This window comes from Myripristis murdjan, chromosome 7 (assembly GCF_902150065.1).
Source record: "Myripristis murdjan chromosome 7, fMyrMur1.1, whole genome shotgun sequence".
Classification (NCBI taxonomy): Eukaryota; Metazoa; Chordata; class Actinopteri; order Holocentriformes; family Holocentridae; genus Myripristis; species Myripristis murdjan.
Window position 1 is genome coordinate 11,527,010 of NC_043986.1, and position 25,551 is coordinate 11,552,560.

Sequence of the window (25,551 nt, forward strand, 5' to 3'; positions counted from 1 at the left end):
GTGAAGGAGCTGTTCTCTCTGATAATAACTGGAATAATTTAGTTACACCTGTCAGTGGTAAGTGCTCAGACTACACAAAAGGAAACAAAATACGACTAAGGTTCACATCATGAGCCAACATCCGATCCATACTCCTGTCGTTCACAGTCGGTGGAGCTTCCAGGTGGGGAGGTCACAGCCCCAGCTCCAGTCAGCATCACTTCTTTCAAAACAAGGACACTTCAATAACCTCTGCATGCAATCCGTGCCTCTACACAGCCATTGTTTTTAATGCTGTACCATCTCATTTCACAGGCCCCTTAGAAACTGTGAACATGTACAAGGTTGATTTACCGGTAGACCGCTCGGCGGATCAGGCTGTTCAGCGCCGGATTGCGGCAGAAACTGCGCGCAAGGCTCGGATCTACAACCCCCGGAGCCGCGTGATGGGCCTGGACGTGAGGGCCCTGGACCAGCAGGTCTGGGAGAAACAACATCAGCAGCACATGGAGAGACAACGAGACAAGGCCTTTGGTAAATAGAGTAAGGGGGTGGAAACAGGATGAGACTCACAGCAACTGAATGACAAACTCGGCTCACAACCAGGGCTTCTGTGTAAAAAAAAAAAAAAAAAAAAAAAAAGCTTTGTGTGGGTCTTCAATCAGGCAGAAGAGGATGAGGTGCTCTTTGGAGAAGGTTAGGTTTAAGTTCTTCACCTCATAAAATGCTGTGCAGAATATGATCAGCAAACTTAGAATATTTATTACATTATATTTTTTATATATTGTCCTAGAGTATAAAAGTTTTTTTCAATGCTATGCAGATGAGCTGATGAGGAGGCATGATGAAGCGATGCTGCAACAAGAGAGGGATGAGAGTGAGAGGCGAGCAGCTTTGCAAGCAGACCTCACTTACCACTGGGCCACTCATCAACGTGCTGAGGACTCCACGGATGCTGATCTCAAATGCAACCTGAAGGGGGCGCTCAAGTTCCCTACTCCGGAGGCTGAGCTCGGGCCTGCCAGTATGCAAATCTTCCAGGTAGGTTCTGTGTGAAGGGTGGGTACTAGGTGTTCATCAAAGCACCGGTGGAACAGAATCCAGTGTGTGTTAGTGATATAAATCATAATATCTAAAATTATCCAGTGTATATTATAACAGATAATAATTCAAACCCTCTGGTACTGTTTGCTTGTTTTATTTACAGGGAGAGGGCATAGGAGAGGAGCAAAAGAGGAGAGCACAAATGCAAAAGACAGCGAGAGATTTTCAAATCCAAAAGGAATATAATGAGAAAAGACGGATGGAGGATAAGCAGAAAGGTGAAAACAAACACACTTACATGCAAACACACTCACACACACACAGGCATGCACATTGTGATCTCAGTAGAGTATAGCCTCTGTAAATCATGCTCACGCTTCATGGCTGCATGCACAAACAATGACACACTCCTACGCATGGCCCATTTTCCCAGGTAGCATGATGGATGCCTCTCTTGAAGAGCAGGCTGTGTGTGTGAGAGCATGTTGTTGAAGAGCAGTGTACGGGTAATGTGGGTGTGTAAAGCACACAGTAAGTAATTTCCTCTGTGTGTGTGTGTGTGTGTGTGTGTGTGTGTGTGTGTGTGTGTGTGTGTGTGTGTGTGTGTATGTATGTGTGTGCTACAGAGGTTCTCATGGGCAAAGAGCTAGTACATCAGGACCTAAGGGCGGTTGAGCTGGATGCACTAGAGGAGGAGTGTAAGAGAGCTGCTCGCATCGCACTTAGCAACTACAATCATGCTCTGGTACATGCACTTACACACACACACACACACACACACACACACACACATACACACACACCACAACCTGCCATGTATGCTTAAGGCAAAATCCAGTCAAGTGTTGAGCTGTGACAGGGTGTACTCAGGTGGGATTTTGGAATTAAAATAACTAATTGACGATGTTAAATGATGCGTACACACTCGCTCGATGGCCGTCACATTAGTTAGCGCTGAGCAACATGGATGGATAAACTGCTTTGATGTATGCATGGGGCCAGCCTGTTTTTAAAAGCCCTCATTTAGCTTTCCTCTCATTTGCCTTGAATGCACTGAGTTGAATCCTCAGGAGGGAGGCATCATTAGAAATCCTTCAGATCATGCTGTTTTTCATGACAATTGTGTGGTTTCTCTAATAACCGCTCACATGCTTTACGCACAAGTGAGCACAGCTGACTGAGTGGATCTCTCAGGAGAACATTCAACACATGGCTGACACATCAACAGCCTGTGTTACAAGTAACCACAGATTAGAGGTTGCGTTTCACAAACCTCATTCTAATCCTAATTATCAAGGGACTGATCTGTAAGCTGGCCCTCAAACAGCGGTCTAGGCCTAAACTCATCCCGTTCCCAACAGGCTGCAGAGCAGGCAGAGAAACTGAAAGAGCGGCGTATGAGAGAAGAAGGGGGAGGCCTTGCAGAGATGTGGCACTTGCTGACTTCAGACATGTTGACCGAGTGTCCAGAGGCGGCGGAGAGAGAGGTTGGCGGAGCTGGGCCACACAGGGTCCTGACAGACAGATGGAGGGGGATGAGTGCTGAGCAGCTGAGCGACATCCACAGGAAAAGAGAAGAACAGCGCATTGAGAGGCAGGTGCGGGAGTCAGCTGCGTTCCTACAAAAGTCCTGTAGAGTGCCAGCACCGTAATGTGTACAACCCAGCAGCCCACAGTTTGCTGCTAAAGACATCTCAGAACTAGACCTTCTTTGTTGTCATTTTCAGAGACAGCGTGAGGCTGAGAGGATGCTGGATGCTGCCTGGGACCTCCAGCAAATGAAACTGTCCAGAGAGGCGGAGGAGGAGGAGAGGAGAGCAGCAGAACAGCGGAGACAGAAGAGGATTCAGCTGGACCAGGATAACAAGCAGCTGGCCAGAGAGCAGCAGGCATAGTGAGCACTACACACACACACACACACACACACACACACTTACATTCACATACTTAACAACACTCTACAGAAAACAGAGAAATGTAATGCAACATACAATGGTCAGCATACACAGTGTATGATTTTTTTTTTTTTTTTTTTTGGATGTGGTGTTCTAATGCAGACTTCAGATTTCGCCTCTTCAACCCTGCTGGTCGGCTGGGTTTTGTTTCAAACCCACAGAACATTATTTTAAATTGTAGAGAATCCAAGGCTTCAAAAGATACCAAATGTGGTTCTATTTGATGTTGCAGCCATAAAACAATGGCATCTTGGGTTTGAAAAAGTCATTTAATAAAAATATGATGTAATGAAGCATTGCACCTAGCACATACAGAATATGTGTGAAACAATTGTATAATATTTTATAAAATATATTATTTATATGTATTATTATTATTATTATTTATTTATTTTTAACTTTGAAGCCACTTAAGGGAAAATGTCAGGAGAAAATAAGCGCTGAAGGGGTTAAGTAACCAGTTTGTTGACTGTGTATTTTTTTCTATCTTTTTTTCTGTCCCAGTCAGGAGTATCTGAACAAGCAGCTGTACACCAACAAACCCACTGTGGACTATTTCTGCCAGTTCAACACCAGCTCCCGCTGACTGCCTCAACCTTTCATATGGCCTTGTGTGTGCTCATAATGTGATTATGTGCTACCTAGTAAAGTCAACTGATTATTTCAGTGTCTTTTCCCTTTTGTTCTTCTGATAATAATTCTTACAATAGGGGTATTCGGTTTCTCCTGATTATTTTTAGGTGAAATAAATGCATTGATTATTGTAAATGATACGGGTCAATACTGATGACAGAGAGGGACTTTGGTACAGATTGTTCCAGGTACTTTATTTTTTTTATTATTATATATCCAGTTACAGTGGTTGATTTTATAATGCAAATACAATAATATTGGCCCCATATGCAGTACAAGTCCAGTTAGAAGCTGACCCACCCCCAACTCCTTTCTCTCATGGCACAAATACATACCCCTCAGTCCCATTGTGCTAATGGTGCAGTTCACACACCACACAGAGGCACATCTCCACCCCGGCAGTGACATATACATCCCCTCTACCCCTCCTTTCTCCCCCTTTCCTCCCTTCATCCCACTCCCCTCCCACTCCCACTTAGGCATTATTGTTGAAATCTGTCTGCTTATGAGCACTGAGGAAGCTGTTGCTGTTCTTTTCTAAATGCACTGACTCACTTTTTAATAGGTTTTTTTTAATCTTTTAACTATAAAAAGGGAAAGCACAACCGTGGGAAAGCAAAGGCCGGCGTCCCCAGCTTTCCCCCTCAACACATGGAAAGCAAAGAGCGAGTGGCAGTGGAGTGAGTATCTGTGTGTGTACACTCATCCCTCATTCAAAACTAACATTTGCCCTAACACCGACAAACACAGATGTTTAGCAGCAGATAGTCAAGATAGAATATTGGCATATTTTGTGACATTTATCGTTCCTGTATGAAAATAGATTTTCTAAAAGTTTTATTTGTCCTGAGTGTGTCTGTACAACCAACAACAGGGAGCTTACACACACCTCCTTCAGCGCCACAAGCCACAGACATCCCATAGTCTCTCTCTCTCTCTGGGATTGTCAATAAGTGGTGTTTGGCCAGTAGCGAGCTATTGTTTGAGTAGGGAGTGCAGAGACAGCAACATTGCATATAGGTACTCCCCGTGGTATGCACAAACTGGCTCACTGCATCCCTGACTTTCATAACTGCATCAGACAAAGCCTCCACAGATACTCACTGCACTGCACTGCATTACCAGATGTGGACATGAACACAATCCTAGCTTTTGTTGCAATGTAACTACTACTATCACTAAATGACAATAGGATTTAATGTACTTTTTTTTTTTTTTTTTAGTTTTCAAATTTTGAAGTGAAGTGTTTGCAAACATCTACAGAACAATGTTTTTTTTTTTTCCTTTTTTTCATTTGTTTTTCGACTATGAACTATCTTCTCTAAAACAGCCAAATCTCACTGCAATAAGTCGTCAAATAGGGAAGGAAAGTGTGAATTCATAGCATCAGTACAAAGAAGAAAAATAACCACTTGCAACATTTTAAAACGAACTTAAATGCTTTTCAAACCTGCACACTTTTTCACATTTTTTTTTTTTTATCAAACATGGTTGGGTTCATCAAAACAATCTTTAAGGGTTTGTATTTACATTCAGTGACAAAAAGCTCTCCGTCTTGTCGTAGCCATACCAAAACCTGTGTTCTCTTACCCCACAGCTGCTTTTTTTTTTTTTTTTGCTTTTTTTTTAGTTTCATAATTTCAAAAGAGTTTTTGGCATGTAAATAAGATCTCTACCCAGCGCTAGAAAGAATACATTCTCTGTGTTTGATGTAAATTCCAACTGCTTGACTTTATTATACATCAACTGGCAATCAGTAAGCCTATCTGCATCATCAACTTGCATTGATGAGGGCCTGAAAATAAAACTGAGAGTGTGCGCCCACAAGACTCCACTCCCTGATCTGTAAATATACATTAATACTGCTCCTTACACAATTTGTGTAGTATGAGATGGACAGGTATGGAAAGATTGTTAATTAGAGACAACATTGTTTTTTTTTAATACACTGTAGAAAGAGACAAAGACAGATACAGAAAGCTACACATAGGTCTCTACACAAAAGAATTACAATATCATACCAATAATGACATTACACTTCTGGTGGAAAGGCGAGAAAGTAATGACATCAGTCTGGTGCTCTATGCAGACCTAGCAGGCACAGGAACTTATAAGGAGCATGTACATATCTATAATACTGTATTATGGCTAAATAGATAGATGTAGATGCAGCTATATACACCACACGCTACTCGGCATTTTCACAGCAAGTTCCTTGTATGCATCCAATGTTATTTATAATAAGAAACTTGCCTTCAGTTAGTTTTAGTGAAATCATCCTGATCCATGATGGTACAAATGAAGAGAAATCACAAACTACTGAATTCTATAAATGATGTAGAAAACAACATGAAAAAAAGATGAATAAACAAATAAAACTGGCAGAAAACCAAAAGTATGCTTTGTATTCAAACTTGCTTATAAAAAAATAAAAATGTCACTGGTGATTAGAGTCTGCAACATCGAATGGCTTTAGACATAGAAAATAGTGTGTGAAATAATAATATAAAACATGATAACAATATCAAGGATTTAAGACTTTCCCCAGCAGCATGTGCTGTCCCTTCCCCCACATAGCCTCTACTGTCGTCCCTCTCTTTTAATGCACTACTCTGCATCTCTGCAGGACCGTACCTAAAATCCCTCTCTGCCGTCTACTTCTTTGACATTCTGTCTTCACTTTTCTAGAGCGCTGTTTTTGGAGAGTGAACGAAAGAGAAAACAAGGGAGAGAGATGAATGTCAGTCACTCAGGTATGCTGTAAACTACACAGAGTAGGGGGTCAAAGGACATCATTAGGTTGGAGAGTCGCTCTGTTGTCACGTCAGTCAGACTTGTATCACATCGTCCACTACTTTGGACACGCCTTTGGTCAGAATAGTCCGATAGTCGATCAGATGACTGCAAGGGGCATCTGAATGGTCAATGTATTGATTGTATGTTAGTCAAACTGCAGATCACCAAGTCAGTAGGGAACACGGGCACATATGTGTTGACATGTTTTGGTCTGACAGTCTCAAGTGGATGTGTTGGGGTTAATTGAGGATGGTGACTTTGTTGGGCATGCCGTTGTTGGCTGAGGAGACGATGGTGGAGTTGAGGGGCGAGCCGTCTGATAGGCCCTGGAGCGCTTCGGGACCGGGCCGGCTGAACTGGCTGGCCAGGGACTCATCCATGTTGAGCTCAGTGGTCAGGGCACTGCTGCCATTGTAGTCCAGGTTGTCCTGACTGCACAGCTTGCTGTCATCACACAGGGACGGCTGGCTGGCTGTACGCTTCTCCTCATTGTCACTACCGCGCAAAGCAAGATGAAAGAATGAGACATAGCAAGGGAGAAAAGAAAAGAGGACGGCAAAAGTGAGAATGAGAATCACTTAACTAATCAAGCAACCGACTTGAACAACTGAATATTTTATTCCTTCATACATCTGAAAGTGCATAAAAACGGACAAAAATTGCACTATGATTTTACAAAAGCTGAAAGTTAAGTCAGAAGATATGTAAGGAATTGGGATGGGATGGTAGTTGAGAGGGGGTAGGGTGAGCTGACATATCACAGCATACCTTTCTAGAGATCTGCAAAGCAGGAGCAGGCATTGGGGAAAAGAGGGACAGCATAAGGAACACACAGGGTTAGGAAAAAGAAACAACACTGAGGGAATCAGGGCTGTGTTAGGAGTCAGAATGTAAATAATGCACAGAAATATTATACAGCATTCAAGAAACGATGTGCGTCTAAACGACGGGACGACAAACCTGTACTCTCCAAAGGTCTCATCCTTCATAGGCCGCGCTTCTGAATCCATCGGGCCGTCCTCTTTATCTTTCACTGGGAGCAGGAGAGAGATTATTGGATTTCGTTATCAGTCCATTAATCAGAAAGATCTCCACTGCTTTGCTCTCAAAGCCACTGTGTCAGATGCTGATAATGACATGTATCAGATAGCAAGATAGCTGCAGTGACAATGTTAGTCTATAGAAAATATTTAGTGCATCGGGAAGGTAGAAATGGGCTGTATCTAGACAGACAGACAGACTTTTTTTAATGCAGCCGAGAGTTCCAGTTTTTTTACGTTATTCCTGGTCTGACTCACAGTATAATGGCTGCTTAAAAATAGCACTATTAAAATTTCAAACAATTTAAATTATTCATTGTTAAAAAAGTCTGATGCCAGTGGGTATGGTGGCATTCATTAATCAATTAGTCCTTGCTTTTAGTGCAGACAATAAATTCGTCTTTCCAAGGGGACCAGCCACTAAGGTCCTCCTTGTTGGGAGAAGATGATGAGGTCAGTGTATTTCCCTGACCAGTCAAAGAGTGGCAGGTCGGAGAGCTGCACTGATGGACGCTATTATGTCATTTGGTTATTATAGCCACTCAACCTTGCCACTATTCATGACTCCCAGTAGCTGTACTCATGTAATACAAGTGTAGAATATGCAATGCACATCAAACAACTTTTTCAGTACATGGTGTTGCTGTCAGCTTAGAGGTCTTTTTCAGGTTGCCACTGAGGCGGCTGGCCAAGAGGAAACTTAAGTATCTGGCATTTTCCACCATGGGGACTCCCTGTCAGCCCCGAGTTAGAGAGGATGGCCGGGGAGAGTTTCTAACATTGCTGATTCTTATTTTACTGTCTTTTCTTTCCATTAAGAAGCATCTGACTCGCTCTGGTCCATTCCTCTAGCTGCCTGACTTCCGCTTCCACTGAGATGTCACTTTCAATGTCAGAAAGCTTTATGGCTCTCGACAGTCCGGTGTTATCAGCAAAGCTTGTGTTGACTGTGTCCTGAGCGAGAAGTGGCTCAATTGGCACAAACAGCAGAGACAAAGACCACCCTAGACCATGTGTCAAATGCCGCATAATTGTCAAACAGTGACAGGCTCAGAAAGAGGAACGACCGCAGTGTTATTAGTGCATCCTTCAAACAAGTCTTCCAAGGCCTCTACCACTTTGCTGTTATCAAAACTGTACAGTTGAGTTAACTCGACAGATTTTCTGACAGCCCACGCTCTCTGTTGATGTATTGGTACCGCTCGTTTCAGTGGGTGAGTCCTACCTGAATACTTTCCCCCTTTGCCTCTCTTGATAAAACACAGGATGAGCAGTATCAGCAGTAGCAGCACGATGGCGCTCACAAGCCCGATGAACCAGCCTTGTGTGGCGAAGCTTGGCTGCATCTCTGTCACTCCTCCAGAGAGAGAGAAGAGGGGACGAGGGGGAAGGAGAAGGAGAAGGAGAAGGAGAAATTTTGGGGAGAGTAGAAACAGGAAGGGAGACGGGATGAAAGCACAAGAAGGGAGAAAAGGATGAAAAGAGGATGAAAGGAGGGGAAACAAGATTAAAGAGAGAGCAACATCTAGAGGGAGAGAGAGCGAGAGCTCAAGGGGCCCCGTCAGCCAGCACTCTGACAGACACAGTGACATTTCACCAGGGAACCAAAGAATACAGCACAATGCCCCAAACAAACACTGCTAATGGATCATTTCATATGGCTCACCAAGCTCTCTTTTCACCTAAAATTTTGAAAGCACTTCACAGGCAGCTCAGGGAGCTGGAAGACTCTGTAGGATCAGGCTTTATATTTAGATGTGTGAAGCCCAGAGGGGAGGGAGAAAAGATGAAATAAAAAGGGATGAATGGAGGCAGAGCATTGGGAGTACCTGTTCCCTCCGTCGTGATGTTCGTCTCCCAGAAGGTGACGTTGCTGTAGGTGAAGCGTAGGTGGTAATGAGATCCAGGTGCAAGGCCCTGGAGCTGGTAGAAAGACTGAGAGGTGTTCACCTTTTCCGTCTCCTTCCATTTGCCACTGCCTGCAGAACCACAACATAAACCTAGATTTCCTCTCTGCTGTTCGGGACGATGAAGCTATTCGCACAAGGAACTAACGGTTTCACAAGGTTCAGTGGAAAGAGGTTTGTCAGATGCAGGCGTTTCTAGCAAGTATTTACCATTGATGTTGAGGTAGTGGATCCGGAAGCCCACATTCCTGTGCCTTTCCTTGGCCACCCAGCTAAGGTTGACTAACGTCTCTCCCACAGACAGGCTGATGTTGGTAGGAGGGACTAAAAAATGGATTCAGGCAGAAAATAATCAAAATTATGATCCGTTACTGGCATGAAACGACAGTCATACATCTCTGCACAACATTCCCCTTTTTTCATCAAAATGTTCCGAGGCTAAAAATCCTGAGTCTTGCTCTTGGAAGAGGATTCTGGGGTCAAAGTGTGTATCCTATTGTTTTGCAACTGACAACAGCAAAACAGTAAAGCATGGACAATTTCAAAGCTGTAATAATGCTTGTGACTTTTACTTCCGGGGGGCTGTAATGTTGCATTTGGTCTGGACTGAAAATGAGTCTGAGGACGCTGGAAAAGCAAGAGAAACTGCATTTACGTAGTAGGGCGATGGAGATCCGCTGTGATATGGTGTTCAGGCACAGACGGCGATGAGCAGCGTGTTTTTCTCTGTTACAAGCCAATTAATATCTTGATGGAGCAATCTTTTAATCATTTGTGTTTGCAGCATAGGTTTGCATTCACTTGGTCTTGTTTTTTTAAAATGTTGTGGTTGATACGTTCATGCTATTTGTGTCATGTGTTTAACCAATCGGGGTGCTCAGGAGCTCGGAGACTACTACCACTACTACTACCCTGTTTGCAGTAATCGTTTTGGGGCCCAGGAACTCAGCCTCTGGGGTCAAAAGAGGAACTAGTCCCTCTGGTGCAAACAGGGGTAAGGATTCCTGATTCACTAAAATGGCTCCTGTGATCCAGAGACAGTTCCTGCGATGGAGTTGGTGGTATAAAATGATATTGAACATGGTGATCAGATTGAGGCAGTACCTCCATCCAGGGTGGTGGCGCCCTCTCGCATGATGGGCTCTCCGTCCCCAGCGGCGGTGCGGCCCATCAGGTAGAAGCGGTAGCGGCTGTGTGGGTCCAGGTTCTTCACGGTGAGGTGGGTCGCTGTGGGGTAATTGATGATTTGCATCTGCACGGGCCTCTCCTCACCCGCCACAACTGTTCAGCACACAAGCAAAGGGCACAACGTTCAATCAGCGCCAGATCTTTGACACATTGTTCTGGGTGACAGGGGACTGACTGATGAGCATCATTAGCAGCCTCGTTTTGACAGGATTTCAGCGCTATTGATTTCTGCTGGGAATGTATTATCATCCAGGCTGCACAGCATTTATTTCTGGCCCTTTTTATGAGGTGGATTTGTGTACGCTGTCTTGCAGTGGGTAATTCTTACAGATAGTGATCAAGTGTAAATATGCTCACTCTCTTGGTACTGTAGTATATATCCTATGAGGATTCCATTAGGGTGGGCCGGAGGCGTCCAGTGGAGGGTCATCTCTGTTTCTGCAGGGCTGTCCAGCCGCAGGGACATGGGACGACCAGGAGCTGGCGGCAACATGCACACAGGCTTGATTCAATCGCACTTGTCTTAACAGGCATTGTCACACCATTTGGATCTCCTGTCATGTTTTCTTTCACCTTGTCTGCGCAATAATATTCACCCCTGCGATACTTTCAACTTCTTTCTCTTCACTGCTCCCCCTCCCTCAGTTCTTCTGGTGCCACTCCCAATCTTTCCCTCTCTTCCTCTCACCCTCTTTACCCGCTGGCTTTCACCGAGCCACTCATCCCCCTTTAACTATCACCTCTGAGTCATCTTGCCCTTCCAACATGTTTCCCCCCTCCCCACCCATCCCCATCTTTTTTTTTTTTTTCTCTTTCTCACCTCCCTCTGGAGTCGTGAAGGTCACCGTCTCAGAGGGGGGTCCGTCTCCCTTGCTGTTGAATACAGTGACTGCCAGGGTGTAGAGGGAGTACGGCCTGAGACTGCTGATCACTTTAGTCAGCTCATTGGGCTCCGTCTCCACCATAGTGGTCTCTGGCTCCATGGCCCTGCGGCCCCGGTGGTGGCCATTGGAGCCGATCATGGTCAAGTAGATCTGGAGGCAGAAAATCAGCCAGCCATCATTTCCTCTTCGTGAGCTTTGATGGTTTCTATAGTATGTTCTAACAGTTTAATGTTTGTTTAATGAATGCTATTCCTGTCTAAGGCAACATTCAAAATGAACCATCACTGAAACTGGAGTTTCTAGGAGTTGTTTAAAAAAAGATAATGATAAGTTATAGTGTTAAACAAAACATACTGTATTTCGCAGGCCAAAGAGATGAGCGGTACAACTAGGAAGCCGTGCTTTGTGAAGATGAAATCGTCTAATTCAAATAGCCTCCACTTCTCTTGGAGCACATCGCTTCTCTAAAGCTTTTGCCTGGTGATGTTTTGGCTCCCTTTGTTGTAAACTGAGAATATGTATTATTCATGAAGGTAGGAGCTGAATATACTCGGCCAAACAGAGGAGACACATGATCAGTACCTTGTATCCCAGCAGGCGTCCTCTGACTGTCTCTTTGCCTACCGCTGCCCAGGTCACCGTGATGGCTGTGCTGTTATAAAGCTCCACGCCAACATCCATGGGAGCCTCCAGTGGGACTGACAGGGAGTGACAGAAAGAGTGAGATGAATGATGAAGAATACAAAAAGAAACATCACAACCATTCTCAGTGGGTTAATAATGAATACTGCAGCTGTTAGGTAATTCCATACAGATAGTCCAGTAATTTTAGGCCAAAATTGGGGTCAACCTAGGACAAATTGCAAGAGAAGCAAACTCAACTGATTTTGTATCCTCAGTTTGTCCTGAGTGAGGGAAAAAAAAGTCCCAAGGAACGCTATTGGTGGAAAATCACCTATATATGACCATATTATGCCAAGAAACAGCCTTTTTAACACACAGGGGAAAGGGGTTCCAAATTTTACTTTCAGATATCACTATAAAAATTCACAAGTTGATTACACACACAAAGACAAGAAAAAAAGTCAATTACAAGTTCTTTGAATTATTCTGTTTACACATGCATATCACACATTATCTGATTTGATATGCACTAATCAAGAATATAAGGAATAAATGCCAGAAGAGACATTTAAACAGTGAATTAAAAGGTTACTATATATATATATATATATATATATAGTAACCTTGAATTAAAATGTTACTATATAACAGTGAATTAAAAGGTTACTATATATATAGTAACCTTTTTCCCCTGTGTGTTAAAAACAGTGTTTTTTGGTAATATGTGGTCATAAATAGGTGATTTTCAAAACTTTCCACCAATGGGATTTCTTGGGACTTTTTTCCTTCACTCAGGACAAACTGAGGATACACAATCAGTTGAGTTTGCTTCTCTTGCAATTTGTCCTAGGTTTTTTCAGAAAATGACTGGACTAATATTCCGACTCCAGATTTTACCATCCTCTCCCGAGTAGCCAATCACAGGATCTGGCTCAGGTCCCTCCCCTTTCTGATTGATAGCCTGGACTTTGAGCTCGAAGGCGGAAAAGTTGCCGACGTTGTTGACAATGAAAAGTGGTGCAGTGGTGTAGTTGGTGTGCCAGGTGGGTCCACTGCCGACCGCTCGCCTCCACATCACCCGGTACTGGAAGTCAGGTCCGTTGAAGTTACGCCTGTCCATCTCCTGCAGCGATAGAGACAGCAGCCAGTAAGGCACAAGCCCCTTCCAAAAAAAAAAAAAAAAAAAAAAAACAAAAAACGTCAGCTTCTGCTTGAGTTAATTAAAAGTTAATTGGGTTTACTTTACCTCCCAGGCGATGACCAGAGTGTCTGGGTTTGTGGACTCACTCCTCACATCTTCAGGGTTACTGTCTGGAGCTGCGGGGGGAAAAGACATCATCAGACCTCAGCTGAACCATTACAGAACACTTAATACACAGAATTATATCCATACACAGATAACCAAAGCCATGACTTTAACCTTCATCAGGTGTATTGTGGAGTTCAGAGGGCTTGCTGGGGTCACTCTTGCCCACATCGTTGATAGCGATGACCCGGAAACGGTATGACATGTACGGCTGCAGGGGGAGGGCAACGCTCTCTGTGTTTCCCCCTACTCTCCTCAGCTCTTCCCAGCCCCTCTCCTTTGAACGCTGGTCCTCAAACTCAACCACATACTCTGAAGAGAAAGAGACAAAAAGTGAAGAGAGAGGAAGTTAATATCAGTGAACCAACAGAAACCTGAATAAACACTTAGTGGAGATGAAGTCATATCAAAAAAGTCTGCTGCTGTGGAACAAATAATTCTGTCAAAGTAATGAAAATAGAGCAGCACTTCATTTTGCCGGAGGGAGATAAATGATATGTGTTTGCTGCTCAGGGTGTTGGAGCTAGACAAGATGAAATGCTTTGTGTTTGCGCTTGTGTGTGCACATCTTCACTTAGGAGCACTGCAGAGGAAATCACCAACTCTGCAAGATAAATTACGAAATTCAAGTTTCCTGGAAAACACAAATAAATTCTGAGTACACTTTGGACTGACTGCAGTTATTCTGACGAAGAGTCCAGGTAAGAGCAGTTTTAGCATTCGAATATGTGCTAGAATCAAAACATGGGAAAATATGACTTAAGAGTTGCATGTTATAATATAGCTGTGAGTATTTGTGTATACTGTACCGAGCACAGGGCTGTTGCGGTCATCTCCAGGGGTCCAGCTGAGGGTGACCTCCCGATGTTTGGGATCAGTGATGTGGAGGAGGACAGGGGGGTCTGGACGATCTGAGGACGACAACAACCATTTCAGGTTGACATATCACCACTGCCTTTCAGTTATACTATAATATGATGTGAATGCTTTAGGCACATAGTATTAAATGCTTAAAGTTTAAAGAGATGGGTCTGGTCAATTTTGAAAAATAAGGACAGCCATAAGGACATTGAACTGCAAACATACCAAACACACTTACAGTTTTTCTCAGCTGCTTTAGTGATCAGAATTGAAATTCTCAAAACTTCTCATTCAACCTCCACAACATTAAGTCACTTGTGCTCATCACAGTTGCAGTTTCTCATTGCTTTAAACAAAGAGCAAATGCTTTTGTACATCATGCAGTTTTGTAAGTGCAATTCTCTGTTGTTTTGTAAAGTTATCATCTGCTTACGTCATGCCATCACAACACACTATACTGACTGCATGTTGAATAGCCATTCCCTATAAAAGTAACAGTCCTTATTTCATTGCTTGAGTCATTACATGCAAAATTGTTGAACGAGTTGTCAAAATCTTTCACGCATCTATATATACATATCTTTATATTCATGTCTATCATGTTTTTTCTGGAGATGTCTGCAGTAATTTGCCTAGCTGAAACTCAACTTTCACTGATGAGGAGGAATGGTTAAAGAATTAGTTGTAACCAATGATCAGCCAGTTCTTCAGTCACTCACAGCTGAATCCCATGTGTTTGTTGTATGTAAATTACTGCCATTTTTCTTTTGCACAATACTGTAAAAGGCTTTTTTTTTGTTATAGCCTACTGTAACAATATCTGTAAACAAGTTGCAATTGAAAAGAGCACAATAAAAGTGTGAATCATACTGTATTCAGTGCCTTGTATACTGTAATCAATCACTTCACATAATACAGAAATATGTAATTTTTATTTAGAGTGTGTAACTTTAGGCCTATAGTTTTCAAAAAGCCGGGCTACACAAATACTGTAAAGTGCTGTCATGAGCACCGTCATCTCAGTCACCAAGATCTGGTATCGGAAAACAATTACAGAGTAATGAGAACATGACAAAGGCATCTGACTATCTTGTACACAATGGTGTAAGGACTTGTCATTTTGATGACATGGACAGTTTCATTGGGATAAATACTTGCTCTTGAGACATAAACTAATCACTTTGAACAAGTGCCACGCTTTTGCAGGTTATCCAATAGGTTTTGCAGTTTGCACTAATTGTGTCGTGAACTGCACTAAATCTTGTGCAAATGTTAATAATGATCTGAGAAATGCAATAAAGCAACTGAGAAAAACTGTAAAATACATGTGCAATATCATAGTAAGCGATGTGCTATACTGTTTTTTATGTGCGCCTCCGTTACATTTTATTACATTTTATTTGTTGTGCATATACTCAACCATGTACTGTACATAGCTTTGTTCTTTTAACACTATAGACATGTTTTTATTTTTAAATACTACAGCTATTTATTGTTTATCTTTTTTATTGTATGAATGGAATAAATGTATGTGGTGTATATGTGCTACTGTGAGCACCTTACTGTAGTAGGACTCTTAATTTTGTTGTGTTTACAGTGACAATAAAGGCATTCAACCATTTAATTCAATGCTGTATGCAAGGTAGAAAAGTCAGTTTTAGATATATGATTTTAATAATCCGATGATCACATTTCATGTTCTTACCAACAAGAGTGAGGGAGCCGCTGGCTTGAGCCATGTCGAACTTAGTGATGACCTCACAGGTGTACACACCTTCATCCTTTGGTTCTACATTGGCCACAATCAGGTCTGGCCCTTCAAATGTGTATCTGAAGCAAATTGAAAAATAATGTTCATCATTTGGTCATCATTGTTATCCTCTTCTTTATCATGATGATCAGCCCCACCTCCCATCGTTCTCATGATCATCATCCCTCTTCCTTCTTCTAATTGTCCTTACCACTGTATTAATTACTGTCATTAACGTAACAATCACTATTATCATCTTCTTACAGTTGTTGGCAATGTTTTTGGATTGTGATTCATTAAAACAAACCTATGCCTACTAACAACCTCTTTCCTGGTCTGTAAATACAATTCAACTGAAGAACAATTTTTCCTTTTTTGGGCTATGGCATTAATGATCAAAGGAGGGCTGCGGGTTTAAAAGTACAGATATTTCAAAAGAATATAAGAAAAATTGAGAAAAATAAGAAAAAACAGACATTATGATGAATTTGGAGTAATATTTAGTTCTATCCTATCTCATTAATAGTGTTGCAACCCCTTGGGGAGTCCTGAACCTCCGATGTGTGTATATCTAATGTGAATACGTCTAGTCTTACTTGTCTTCACTGTACGACTGAAAAACCTTCTGCCCACTCTTCCTCCACTGGATGAGTGGGGGGAAGAGTTTGGCGTCGACCTGGGCCAGGCAGGTGAAGATAGCAGTTTTTCCAGGTTGCGCCTTCAGAGCCTGGGGAGGCGACAGGATCACTGTCCTGTCTGGAGGAGACGGCAGGGAGGCGTGCAGGGGGAGGAAGCAGGCGACATGACGTATGAATAAGGCCAGTTGCTCAGTGACAGTTCTGTAATACTATTCTACTATTTTGTAATACTAGTGTAATTGAATAATGCAGCTGTTACTACATAATGCGAATGTTACACTTTTTTATGAATATATAATGAATATATGAAATGAATATATAATAATTTGTTGCATTATATAACACCATGCCACAACTGATGTCTTCATTGAGATTAAGGGCCTCATCTTATTATTTGCTTAATTGAAACTGCAGTAGAATAGAAGAAATTGCACCGTTCTAAAAAAATATATGTGTCATGCCTCCTCGATGGTGATTCCTCACTTTATTGGAGTCTGATATTGCTGCTGCTGTTGCTGCTGTGTTTGTGTGTGTGTGTGTATGTGTGTGTGTGTGTGTGTCTCACTCACTGAGCACTTCTAATGTTGCACTGATGGTCAGGTTGGTGTTCTCCACAGAGCAGGAGTAGACACCGCTGTCGTCGTGGCTCACATTAGAGATCTGCAGCCCTCCACTGGTCAGCGGGTTAAACCTCGGATCAGCCAGTATGGAGGCGCCTTCGCTCTCCCTGCGCAAGACAAACACACACACACACACACACACACGAACACTTGAACCCACAGTATGAAGTAAGAACACTGAATAGAGAGTAATATTCACACCAAGACCAACTTTCACCAGCCATTTTGACTCTTAAACCAGACAAGGTGCTTTTATGTACAAAAAAAAAAAAAAAATGGTTCAATTCCTGGCACACTGACTGCAGGCAAAATTACCAACCACAACCAATTGAATTTGTGTATGAAAAATTATGAAAAACCACCCTTCTGAAATTTGAGAAATACTTTACTTTAACTCAGCCAATAAAGCATTTATGAATAATGTATAAACAGTGAACAAGTACTTTCTAACACACTATAACACAATGGTAAACACACAAGGATATCATCACCATATATATATATATATATACTGAAGTTATGTTTATGTTTGCTTACCATTATGTGTCTTAGAAAGCATTTGGTAATTGTTTAACAGCATTTAGAAATGCTTAACTGGGGCTTGACATAAAATGTAACTAAAATTTTACATAAAATTAGCTAGACGACAAACTGGACTAGAATAGAAGAGAATAGAATACAAAACAATACAATGCACAACAATAGAATAGAACAGAACAGAACAGAACAGAATAGAACAGAACAGAATAGAATAGAATAGAATAGAATAGAATAGAATAGAATAGAATAGAACAGAATAGAATAGAATAGAATAGAATAGAATAGAATAGAATAGAGTAGAATAGAATGAGCCCTGTGCTTCACCATATGACTTTAGGTTTAGGAGAGCCGAAGGTGTCACAGTCCAGCACGGCCTCCTGGCCCTCTGTAGCGGTGTACAAATTCCCATCCTCAGTCATGATCTGTGGAGGCAGCTCTGAAAAAAACACACACACACACACAGGGGTATGAGACACACACACACACACACTCACACTGAAACATCACACACTGCCATGCAGAGAATAAATGCTCACCGATGACATAGACATTGACGTTAGTGAGGATGGTCCCGTGCTTGTTCGTCGCTTCACACTGGTAGATGGCGGTGTCTCCGAAGCCCACATCCTTCAGGATCAGAGACCCGCTTGGTGTCAGAGTGCGCCTGGAGTCCTGGATTGTTGCTGTTAACACACACACACACACATACAGTAAGCGCAGTCCACACACACACAAACACACACACAGTCAGCACATTCACAGTGATGAGAGCATGAAGAGGATCTCCTGCATATCAGCCCAAGGTGCTAAACAGAGTGGGACAATTTAACAGGCGAAAAAGGATTTCTAAGCCACTTCAGCAGAGATGACCCATGGAAAAAGGCACTTATATCTTTACATAGATTTTATATAATGTGGCATCAAAATGTTAGCTTCCTCTATGTGCGCTTTCAATACCATTTGGGAGGATGAGAGTTCTCCAGAGTGCCTTTTCACTGAGTCATGGTTGGAGATGTGTATATGCATGATGTATAAGTATATGTAGGTGTGTGTCCTGACCTGAGAGCTGGACTCCATTGATGCTCCACGTGATGTTTGGAGCTGGGATGCCGCCTGCCTGACAGTCCAGTTTGACAGTCTCTCCTGGGGCGTATACGTCACTGGCCGGCTCCTTGGTCCAGTAGGGAGTCGCTGGTAGTTGCAATACATATGAACCACATCTTAAATGTCACGACACCAAAAGCTTTACACAGGACAGATTAAGATCACGGAACAATGAAATCATGTTAAGGTGAATAACTCAAGTATAGCAGAGGGAAAAAAGATATATGCTTGCTTGTGTGCCTGAGTGATTGTTTATATGTGTATTTGCTTATTTTTCAGTGTTCAAAATGTGTCTTCCACATACATAAAAATACAAAATACCACTCAACAGCTCTCTATCTATTAAAAACAAATGCCTGCAATTACAATATTGAGTGTCTGTCTAAATGAATTCATTACATGCTCATAATAACATAAAAAAAATTTCACTGCATTGGTTTCTAAGTTGAAAATTATTTGCGAGTGTGCATGAGTGTGTGTGTCGTACCTTCCACAATCACGGTATAACTGTGTTGGGTCGTGCCCTGCGAGTTCTCAGCCGTGCACTGGTACTCTCCCGCGTCGCTCTCGGTGATGTTGGTGAAGTGAAGGCGGCGGTTAAACATTTCTTTGCTGGTTCGGGACTCGGACAGCTCTCCGTCCTTCCTCAGCCACAACACTTTGGGAGTCGGACTGATGGGGAGGAGAGAGAGGAAGACAGTTATGGGGGGCAAGGAAAAGGGAGGGATGGGAGGGAAGGAGGAGACAGAGGAGAAGGGAATTGTGAAAGAGAAGAAGAAAGATGGGAGAAGGTAGAGACAGAGTAAAAGAGATGTCCTCAGAGGAAAGAGAGGGATACAGATGAAACGATGGTGGGAGAATGAGGAATGACAGACAGGAAAATAATGGGACAAAGAGAGGGAGAGCGGGGAGGCAGGAGGAGGGGGAGAAAGATAGATGAGAGGTAGGTTAGACTGATTGATGGAATAAGTTTGGTGATTGATGGAGGCAGAAACATGCATATGCACACACACACACACACACACACACACACACACACTCACAGGCCTCGGGCGATGCACTCAAGTGTCAAGGTCTGGCCGCGGAGGGCAACATAACTGCTATGGGATTCTTTAGGTTTCATCATGACGGGCCTCCTGGTCCGCACTACTGAGTTAGCTGGAGACACAGAGAGAGAGACAGACAGAGAGGGAGAGAGACAGATAGAAAGAATGAGAAAGAGGAGGAGGGTCATGCATATGTATGGGTAATTTCCAGTTGGCCTAGAGATGTATGTCTATAGTGCTGCTGACACAGCAGTCACTTTGGAGACTCCGACATGATACACATGCATGCTGGGTATCATGGAGGCGACTTCACCTTTCTCATCTAACAACACTTTATCATACGCATTTTCAAAACACACACACACACACACACAAGGTCACATCGACAATCACATGTTAACATGTGATCTATGTGACCTCTAGTTGGGCCACAGATGTTGCTAGCCGTGTCTCAGTGTGAGCTGCATCTCATTACCACTGGGGCTGAGGAGGTGAGAGCCCCCCCGCTGCTTCTGGGACGTTCTGCTGGATGTGGCCACTGCTTTCGTCAGCACAGCATGCCAACACATGGGAATGAGCTGACTTTGATTTAGATGTCGAATTTCCACTTATAGTCATATCTGTACGTGTGAGTCTCGATTTACAATATGTAAGTTAACCCTCTGAAACCGAACTGAAATTCTCTTTATTTCTTTCAAAAATATTTTAAATCCGCTAGTTTGGGCTATGAGATGCAAATTTTCCATCGAATAGTGCAGAGTATTGTCTAAACAATTAATATACCCAATCCGACTGCGACTTTCCATCAGAGAAATTGACACAAAGTAGCAATTAAAGACCCATTTTTGCCTTTTTGGTCTCTGCTCACAGCCCAGATTCTCACAGCGCTCTCAGCCACTAAGATGATCCCAGTCCATCGGCTTAAAATGACACAAAGACAGTCTTAGCCTAAAGTTGCATGCAGAAACCCAGTGCCAAACTCACAGTGCGTGACGGTAAGTGAGATGGGTTCCTTGGGTAGGATGGTGCGCACTGTCAGGTACTGCACGTTGCAGGTATAATCGTCCCTGCTGTCCTGCGGGATCAAGTGGGCAAAGTATAGGTTGCCATCACTCCCCACCACCACTCGCTCACTTAAATGGATGTGGTGCAATCCTGCAGAGAGGGAGGGAGGAGGGGAGCAAAGGGGATGAGGGAGTGATAACAGAAAAGGAAAAAACGAGAAAGAGGGAGCGAGACAGCGCATAATGACAGTGAAATAATGAGGGTAAGTAGAAAAGGGAGGAAGAGAGAGAATAAAATTTTTAAAAAAGTGATTATGAAAAGAGGAGAGGGATTGGGGGCAAGAATATATCCTTAGTAATGCCAGACTGCAGTGGACTCAATTCAAAAACCTGCTGCAATTACATTATTCTAAAGAAAAGATTAGCAAAATGTATCATAATGCATCCAATATTTGTGACAGGTGGACTTCTAAAAAGGTGCTCTAAATTTTCAAATTTGGCAGGATAGCTTTACTTGTACTGTAAGATTTATGATTGATTGACTGAACCTGATGTACTAATTGCCTTGTTTGACTGTTAAGAAGCTTCTCTTGCACTTCCCCACATTGTATAGCAGATTCTTATGTTTGGTAAATTAGCAGCAAAGAGAATAATTCTCAAGGAATGGGAGGCTACCAGCACTCCTTGTTTTTCCAGATGGTTTAGGGAAATGGCCTCAGGGATGCAAGTTGAGAGGCTTCACAGCAACACACACAGTTTAAATGAAAAATTTGAGAGTACACGGGGCTCAATTATTAGACGCCTCGACTCTCCCGTTTGTCAGCTGAAGTCCCTGTTGTGTGATATCCTGTTTTGCTATTCTTCATCATATTCTTTTTCTTTAATGATCAGCTGATACAGGCTGAAACGTTGATTTATTCATCACTTTCTAGTCTGGCTTTTTCTCATTTTCTATTTTTCTTTGTGTGGTTGTGTGTTTGAATGTGGGCTGCGTGTGTTTGTAGATGTTATTTTTTTGCATGCTGCAAAGTAAATATAACATTTTTAAAAAGAACATAAACATAAACATAGCATTGTGTATTTCTCTTAATGATGGTTTTAATGGTATGTTTACAGTTGCATTTTATCCTTTTTTTTATTTTTTGTGGTGGTTTGCACCTTTTTTCGCTATGAAACATCTTCCACTTCACATGCTGGATGAAAAGTGCTTTATAAATAAATTTTGAGTTGATTTGATAAATGGCTTGGAGGGATTGCCTAAGCTGCAAATTTACTGCAGAGAGTGTAAGGATGCGGTTGAAGGAGAGATGGATGCACTCACTCATGTCCATCCAGTGAATGATTGGCTGCATGGAGCTCTCTGGGGGGTTGCACTCCAGAACCATACCGGCTCCTTCGCTTTCCTTTTTTTTCACCCTCTTCTCTTTCTGCAGGGATGGGGGGACTAAAGCGAGGTAAACATGGAAAAAGTACACATTCATTAGTCAAACACGTATGCATCTGCGCACACCCAATTACGTGAAGGTCACCTGATGCATTCCACAGTATAAGTCGGCACGCATGCTTGTGCAAACGAACACGTTCCTTGCCGCAGGGGCGAGAAACGGGAGCTGAGGCATTATTTATAGAGCCCCATTTGAGGAACTTTAAGGATTTGACGCGTCCCACCTTCAGAGAGGGCATCAAGCTGCCTGTTGTCTTACAGCAGAGGGATGATGGGCTTTGTGAGTCATGTGTGTTTGCTCTCTCTCCCCTCCCATACTCCCATTGTTGATAACCCCACATGAGCCGTTGTCTTGTCACTAGCAACTGAAGAGTGCTTCGCATGACATCAACTCAAGAGTGTTTCTGGGGAAACCGTTGTCAAGGAAACTGTGAATGAAGGAGGTTGGCTGGGAGAGCCAGTCACACAGGTGGATGGATATACATAGGTGCTCTTTACTTTTGCCCAGGGGCCTGTGTGTATGTGTGTGTGTGTGTGTGTGTGTGTGTGTGCGTGCATGCACCTGCATGAGCGTATGCCTCATGAGATGCTGATTAACATGTTATTGCATGTAATTATGTTCTGGGTGGCGGTACTCGGAGCCCTCCATGTGAGGCTCCATCTGCGAACAAATGAGCTCTTTATGAAGCAGAGCAGGAACAGATTTATACCAGGACTCATGTTCACGGCCTTGTAAACATCTCTGTTATTGTTGATAAAACCTCCAGCACCCCGGCTCACTTCAGCCCTTTCTCTCTAAACTGGACCTTGAAGGCATTTATCAAGAGCTCTGCTGACACATCAACTGGCATCTATACAAATAACTGTAAGAGCTTTAATCTGATACTGTTGGCTTTGTTTGATAATATCCCAGTGGGTTTGTTTCCTCTTTCATGGCTAAAGATGCCTGATTACAAAGCAGTAAACAGTAATTTGTATGACTGAATCAGCACCATTCAACTTGAACATTTCAGTATCTTTTTTTTTTTTTTTTTTTTTTTTTCAAAATTTGATCTCTCTGGGTCTCAGTAAGCGCTCATTGATCACTTCAAGTTTAACAACTGAACAGTGAAAAGTCAGCAGGAGAGGGCGCAGACATTTTTAAGTCATTAAAACTATTTTTTTTTTTTTTTTACACAACCTTAAACGACTAAGAGTATATCACCTATCAGTCCGTCCATCCATTTTCCATAACTACTTGCTGCTACCTAAGGACCAGCACCTGAGCTGAATTATGCTTACATGTGTTTATGTGGATATATGTCCATATCCATCTTTTTATATTTCTGTTTAAGCCATATGCCAGCTGTCCATAAATTCCAGTTCCATTCAGTTGAATAGAAATATATAAATGCTGCTTACAGAAATCCAGTAAACATGCATTCATTTGACTCGGTGCAAAATTTTGAAAAGTGTGCACAGAGGGGCAGTGGGAGGTTTGGACAAAATATCAACTTTCGGCGTTCTTTGTGGTAATTACACATGTAGTTGTTGACTCACATTCAACCCTGAGGTGAGCCTCGCTGGAAACGGCTGTCCCCAGCTCATTGGATGCGTAGCAGGTGTATTTGCCTCTGTACTCTTTCAGCATTTCCATACTAATATGGCCAGTGCGGAGTGTAAATGAACCAGAGTCCTCCAACATCTTCAGCTCTGGGTCGCTGCGTGGGTCAAACTCCTTCGAATTCTTTGTCCATCGGAAACTTTGAGATACAAAAAAAAAAAAAAAAAAAAAAAAAAAAACACATTGCTAAGAATAATGACTGAAATATCAAAGTGACATAATCATTTCCATTTCCTTGAAAGTAGTCTAAGGAGACACACATGGGATGTCCTTACATGTCACTGAGGATGAGGAAACAAATGAAGTGCAAAATTTGGATGAGATGCCCCTTAAGGGTGGCAGTCTGAGGCTTCTGCTGTGTAATTGTGATATTAATCTTTTCCTTGGAAATTGAAGCACTTTTCCACTTGAGAGCAGCTAAGACACTCTGAAAAGATCGCTTGACGGCTTAATGACATTTATCCCCTGTTGAAATGAGAACTGTGAGCGGGAGAAGCTGTGCCTTCATGTAATCGTAATATGTATATGTCAGCCGCACAAGGAGAGGGAAGGTCAGACATCTCAGCTATGTCTAAGGAAAACTAGTGGTTAGGCTTCTGCATGGTCAATATAACTACTTTAAAAGACTGTCAAGCCATGATTTCTGTGTGTTTGCATGTGTGTGTGTGTGTGTGCTAACTCACATGGGAGCAGGGTTTCCAGAGGCTTCACAGCTCATGGCGAAATCGTCAACACTGGCGACAGTCACAGACTCCGGCTGGGTGGTGATCACTGGAGGTGTTTTGACTGCGAGGACGTCAGTCACACGAGCATGTGGGCACACACACACATAAAACATACACACATGTATAACAGACATACATGTGTAGCAGACACACACACACACACACAGAGCACAGTGTTAAAGTTGTGTCCCTGACCTGCTGCGGTCATGTGACCCGCTACATGCTGCTGTAATAACTCCCACCTTGATTCACACACACACTGATATTACCCCAATGTAATACACATTCCTATGGCTACTGGTAATGGCCCGGCAGGCAGAATAGAATAACCAGAGTCACCATTCATTTTCATAGTTTAACAGCTGCCGATAGATATATTCAGTCAATATCACTTAAAAAGGCTCCCAAGAGAAAGGGATGAAATGTAGGCTGAGAGGAAGAGTGAGAGCAAGAAAGCGGAGAGAGAGAGAGAGAAAATGGGCTGAGATGAGAGGAAATTGATACAGCATAATGTAAGAGGGAGAGTTCATGTAGAAGAGATATACGGCGCAGAGCTCCCCGTGAGACTGAGAGACGAAGAGCGGCAGAGAAAGAGAGAAAGCAACATGAGCCTTGGGGAAATGAAGTGGGGGATTTTGAAGGAGAAAAGTAATGACCACCAGAAGAGGTTTCTCTTTCTCCGTCACCGCCGTCTAACAGCAGCCATAAACCAGTGACTCTATAAAAGACACATAAAAGCCAACATGGTGCCGTGTGGTGTGAATATATAGAAAGATCCAACATGTATGATTCCTCCACATGCTTTATGGGCCATGTCAGCTTTTATGTGGCGGCTTGCAACACTTGAGCACAGAAATTTA

At 42.7% G+C, this 25,551-nt stretch overlaps 2 protein-coding genes across 5 annotated transcripts in view; one reads left to right on the forward strand and one right to left on the reverse strand.

Moving 5' to 3' along the window:
- Positions 1-314: 314 nt before the first annotated feature.
- Positions 315-3,597, forward strand: ribc1 (RIB43A domain with coiled-coils 1). Its single transcript, XM_030056216.1, has 7 exons — positions 315-513; positions 803-1,020; positions 1,187-1,301; positions 1,650-1,768; positions 2,385-2,621; positions 2,751-2,917; positions 3,483-3,597. The coding sequence occupies exons 1-7, from the start codon at positions 315-317 to the stop codon at positions 3,562-3,564; spliced, it is 1,137 nt and encodes a 378-aa protein (XP_029912076.1). The 3' UTR covers positions 3,565-3,597.
- A 571-nt stretch (positions 3,598-4,168) lies between these two features.
- Positions 4,169-25,551, reverse strand: part of l1cama (L1 cell adhesion molecule, paralog a) — a 37,781-nt gene continuing 16,398 nt past the window's right edge. Inside the window, exons 3-28 of one of the 4 annotated variants that reach the window (XM_030056328.1) lie at positions 24,650-24,752; positions 23,903-24,105; positions 22,241-22,363; positions 20,900-21,070; positions 19,913-20,027; positions 19,357-19,541; positions 18,825-18,956; positions 18,302-18,448; positions 18,090-18,201; positions 17,175-17,332; positions 16,564-16,723; positions 15,923-16,047; positions 14,166-14,267; positions 13,471-13,668; positions 13,297-13,367; positions 12,948-13,173; positions 12,009-12,124; positions 11,363-11,576; positions 10,900-11,022; positions 10,459-10,635; positions 9,565-9,678; positions 9,277-9,426; positions 8,673-8,804; positions 7,368-7,440; positions 7,176-7,187; positions 4,169-6,902 (exon numbers count right to left, since the gene is read on the reverse strand). In XM_030056328.1, coding sequence (XP_029912188.1) covers positions 6,647-6,902; positions 7,176-7,187; positions 7,368-7,440; positions 8,673-8,804; positions 9,277-9,426; positions 9,565-9,678; positions 10,459-10,635; positions 10,900-11,022; positions 11,363-11,576; positions 12,009-12,124; positions 12,948-13,173; positions 13,297-13,367; positions 13,471-13,668; positions 14,166-14,267; positions 15,923-16,047; positions 16,564-16,723; positions 17,175-17,332; positions 18,090-18,201; positions 18,302-18,448; positions 18,825-18,956; positions 19,357-19,541; positions 19,913-20,027; positions 20,900-21,070; positions 22,241-22,363; positions 23,903-24,105; positions 24,650-24,752 — 3,698 coding nt within the window. In that variant the 3' untranslated portion in view covers positions 4,169-6,646. The remainder of the gene's footprint in view (positions 6,903-7,175; positions 7,188-7,367; positions 7,441-8,672; positions 8,805-9,276; positions 9,427-9,564; positions 9,679-10,458; positions 10,636-10,899; positions 11,023-11,362; positions 11,577-12,008; positions 12,125-12,947; positions 13,174-13,296; positions 13,368-13,470; positions 13,669-14,165; positions 14,268-15,922; positions 16,048-16,563; positions 16,724-17,174; positions 17,333-18,089; positions 18,202-18,301; positions 18,449-18,824; positions 18,957-19,356; positions 19,542-19,912; positions 20,028-20,899; positions 21,071-22,240; positions 22,364-23,902; positions 24,106-24,649; positions 24,753-25,551) is intronic. The other 3 variants (XM_030056330.1, XM_030056329.1, XM_030056331.1) reach the window with 3 other exon arrangements.

Bases quoted from the DNA above. Each gene is read 5' to 3' on its own strand.
- ribc1 (XM_030056216.1), top strand. From the start codon at position 315: ATGTACAAGGTTGATTTACCGGTAGACCGCTCGGCGGATCAGGCTGTT. The intron at 1,021-1,186 runs GTAGGTTCTGTG...TTTTATTTACAG, and splicing joins CCAGTATGCAAATCTTCCAG to GGAGAGGGCATAGGAGAGGA. The intron at 1,769-2,384 runs GTACATGCACTT...CGTTCCCAACAG, and splicing joins GCAACTACAATCATGCTCTG to GCTGCAGAGCAGGCAGAGAA.